The sequence below is a fragment of the Brassica oleracea genome, unplaced genomic scaffold (assembly GCF_000695525.1).
Source record: "Brassica oleracea var. oleracea cultivar TO1000 unplaced genomic scaffold, BOL UnpScaffold00926, whole genome shotgun sequence".
Taxonomy (NCBI): Eukaryota; Viridiplantae; Streptophyta; class Magnoliopsida; order Brassicales; family Brassicaceae; genus Brassica; species Brassica oleracea.
The window spans coordinates 22769-26300 of NW_013617524.1; the positions used below are offsets into that span (position 1 = coordinate 22769).

Consider the following 3532-nt stretch of genomic DNA (forward strand, 5'->3'; position numbering starts at 1 on the left):
ACGGCTGAATTATTTTAGTTGATGGCTGAGTTTTGTGTTAGTTTGGAGGCTGAGTTTTGTTATAACCTGGTGTTGCAGGTGCTGTGATAAGAATAGTTTTGATGGACTCAATTGAAGAGATGTTTCCTATTTGGCCGGGTGAAGATGACGACCCACAACTCGTTAGGTTGATAACAGACATACATTCAGGTAGATTTGTGAAAGGGTTGTGGGAAGTGCAGGGGAATGCAAAGGGGAAGGGGGATGAGAAGAAGAGAATGAAGAGTGGAGTTTCGTCAGAAGCTGAGCCACCCACTAAGAAGCAGAAGAAAGTTAAGACACAGAATGAGTCTGAAGTTGATGCAGCGGGAAAGGGTTCTAGCGAGAAGGAAGGTGTAAAGAGTTGGAGTTGGAGAACAAAGCGACTCTAACGACCATTGTGAGTACTCTGGATATTATTTCCAGAAAATTTGATCAGTTTGACTCACGGTTGGAAGCTTACGAGTTAGACTGGAACAGACCATTGATGGACCAAAAGACCATTGATGACAAGGTGAATGCTTTACTGGAGGAGCGTCTGAAATATCTGGAGATTGGGAAAATTCCCAAAAACCATGATAACCCCTCTCCACCAATATCAGATAACTCTTTATCGATGGCATCACCGGTGGTTCGAACGCATCAGAAGTCTGTCAATAGTCCAGCGTTAGTAGTTGCGACTCCTGGTAAGGAGTTTGGACCGAAAAAGAATTTGGCCAAGGAGCTTGAAAAGGAATCAGGGGTGAAAAGGACTTTGGATGAGGAGTTTGGTAGTGTCGATAAAGCTACTGATATGCAGCCTCTTGATTTTGTAGTAGTTTCTCCTGCAAAGGCTACTAAGGATGCTAAGGCTACTAAGGATGATAAGGCTGCTAAGGATCCAGCCTATGGACGCGGCTGCAGGCACAAGCGTATTGTTAAGGGTGAGGAAGCCGAATAGAAGAAAAAAGCAGCGTGGGCAGATGTTGCGTTTAAGAGGAAGGAGAAGGCTGAGGCTAAGAAAAAAGCTGCTGTGGATAAGAAAAAAGAGGCTGAATCTAAGAAAAAAAGAGGCTGAAGCTAAGAAAACAGTGGCTGAGGCTAAGAAAAAAGAGGCTGAGTTAAAGAAGAAACAAGAGGCTGAGCTAAAGAACTAAAAACAGGTTGGTTCAAAGTACAAAAAGGTGACTCCACCGCGTGACGGTGTAACAAGATGCAAGGTACAACCTGATGTAGAGGACAGTTCATTGGTTGATATAACTGACGAAGCTGTTGCAGAACAGAACGAATTCACGCCGGAGTTTGATGTCGAGAATTCTGAAGTAGTTAGATCTGCCATAATTAAGGACTACCGGGAGAAAAATGTTCGGTTGAGTCTGATGTCGAGAATTCTGAAGTGGTTAGATCTGCCATAATTAAGGACTACCGGGAGAAAAATGTTCGGTTAACTCCAAAAGGGTTGTCAATGACAGCAGTTTCTTCATCATTAGTTTTTCCGAACGTAGGACATGATGGAACGACGTGCATGAGGAAGAATGTTACTCCTTCATCAGCAATATATGACCCTCTAACACCTATTGATCCGACGCTATTGGAGAAACTTATGCAACACATCAAGGCAATTCCACCCAAACCACCAGCAGCACCAGGTAAAAAAGAAGTACTAACAGCTGATCATGAGAGTGACTTCCATGAGAGACCGTGGCCGGAGAATGAGTATGAATGGGTGTTTGATAATGTAAGTCTTTATTACGGCCGAGTTATATATTATTTTATTTTGTTACGGCTGTGTTATCTAATGTTTACGCCTGAGTTATATATTCTTTTATTATATCACGGCTGAGTTATATATTCTTTTATTATATAACGGCTGAGTTATATATTTGATTACGGCTGACTTGTTAATATTATTTATGTAGCATGTTGTGGCGTATATGAACGTCCTCATTAAAAGGTCCATACGAGAGCCCACTCGACTTGTTAATATTATTTATCGTGGCGTATATGAACGTCCTCATTAAAAGGTCCATACGAGAGCCCACTCCATTCTGGTCCAAGCGGATTGCCTTCGTTGACGTTTGGTGGCAAAGTATTTTTATTCACGATTACGCTCAGTTCATGGTGAAACCCACAATGTTCATGTTCAAAGGCAATGGTTATGAAGATATGATAAATGGTAGGATTCCCGATCATTGTCGAACAAACTTGAAGTGGTATGAAGATGTGGATCACTTGTACGGATGTCTTCAAACTGGCGGAAATCACTGGGTTGCGTATCACGTGGATCTGAAGAAGGAGAAGATTGATTGCTACAATCCAATCTTTGGAGAGGTAAGACTCGAAAGTGAGCAGAGAATTCTGAATTCATTTAAACCGCTGACGCACATGATTCCCGCTATGTTGAGTGCACATATTCCTGCCAATATCCAACCCATTAGTAGGAAGAAGTTCTCATTCAGAAGGAGGAGCAAAAGTTACACTCCACAAAACACCCAGGTTGGCGATTGTGGGGTGTATTCGTTGAAGTTTGTGGAGTGTCTAGCGCTTGGTGTAATGTTTGATGGGATAAATGATCAAAATATTCAAGGTTTATGGATGAAGATGGCAGCAGATATCCTTGCTGAAGGAGGAAATGTTGTGACGAACCAAATGATGGCTAATTGAACATGTGTTGTTATGAAATACTTGACTTATGTTGTTGTTGTTTTATGATGAACTTATGTTGTTATTTTGTACTTGACTTATGTTGTTATTAAGTATTTGACTCAGTCTTATCGTTTTTATAACCCTGCCGTGTCGTATATACGTAACTCAGCCTTACCCCAAACATATCCTATAATCGTAACATGTTTTTATAACTCAGCCGTATCGATTAGTATTAGTCAGCCGTTATGATATTATAACTCAGCCATACCTCAAACATACCCTATAATAAAAATAAATAAATGTTTATACTTTAAAATGTTAAATTGAGACTCCAATTATATATCTGAAGTGAATATATAATCAACTGAATGTGTCTTCTTTATTAAATCTACGAGTTTAGAATCAATCATGATCTTGAGGTATATGTTTGTCTTACAATTACTCATAAACTTAACTGATACATATAAGGTGTGAGTATAATTCCAAACTCATAAACTATTATTGTGTTATTTATCATGAATTTGTGTTTTTATAACTATTCTTGCACCATAAATCCAAATCCCAAACTTAAAAACCCAAAAAAGCAAACCTAAACCCTAAATAAGCAACCCTAAATCCCATTTACTAAGTCAGCCGTAAATGTGGTCTGTAACTCAGCCGTAAAGTGTAACTTCATCCACATGTTTGGCAGGAAAAAGATAACTGCTTCTTGGGAAATTTCAACTCGAGACGTTTGACGTTCTATACCTCTCTATATATTGTCTCCTCTCTTACACCTTTCTCTCTCTAAAAAAAACCTTAATAAAAACTCTCTATCCCCATCAAAAGTTATGACGATTGTTCCTGGTTATTCGACGATGTTAGAGAACAGTGTCAATGCGATACTAAG

At 39.6% G+C, this 3532-nt stretch overlaps 1 protein-coding gene across 1 annotated transcript; it reads left to right on the forward strand.

Moving 5' to 3' along the window:
• The first annotated feature begins 1462 nt into the window (after positions 1–1462).
• Positions 1463–2661, forward strand: LOC106320443. Its single transcript, XM_013758809.1, has 2 exons — positions 1463–1735; positions 2113–2661. The coding sequence occupies exons 1-2, from the start codon at positions 1463–1465 to the stop codon at positions 2659–2661; spliced, it is 822 nt and encodes a 273-aa protein (XP_013614263.1).
• The last annotated feature ends 871 nt before the right edge of the window (positions 2662–3532 follow it).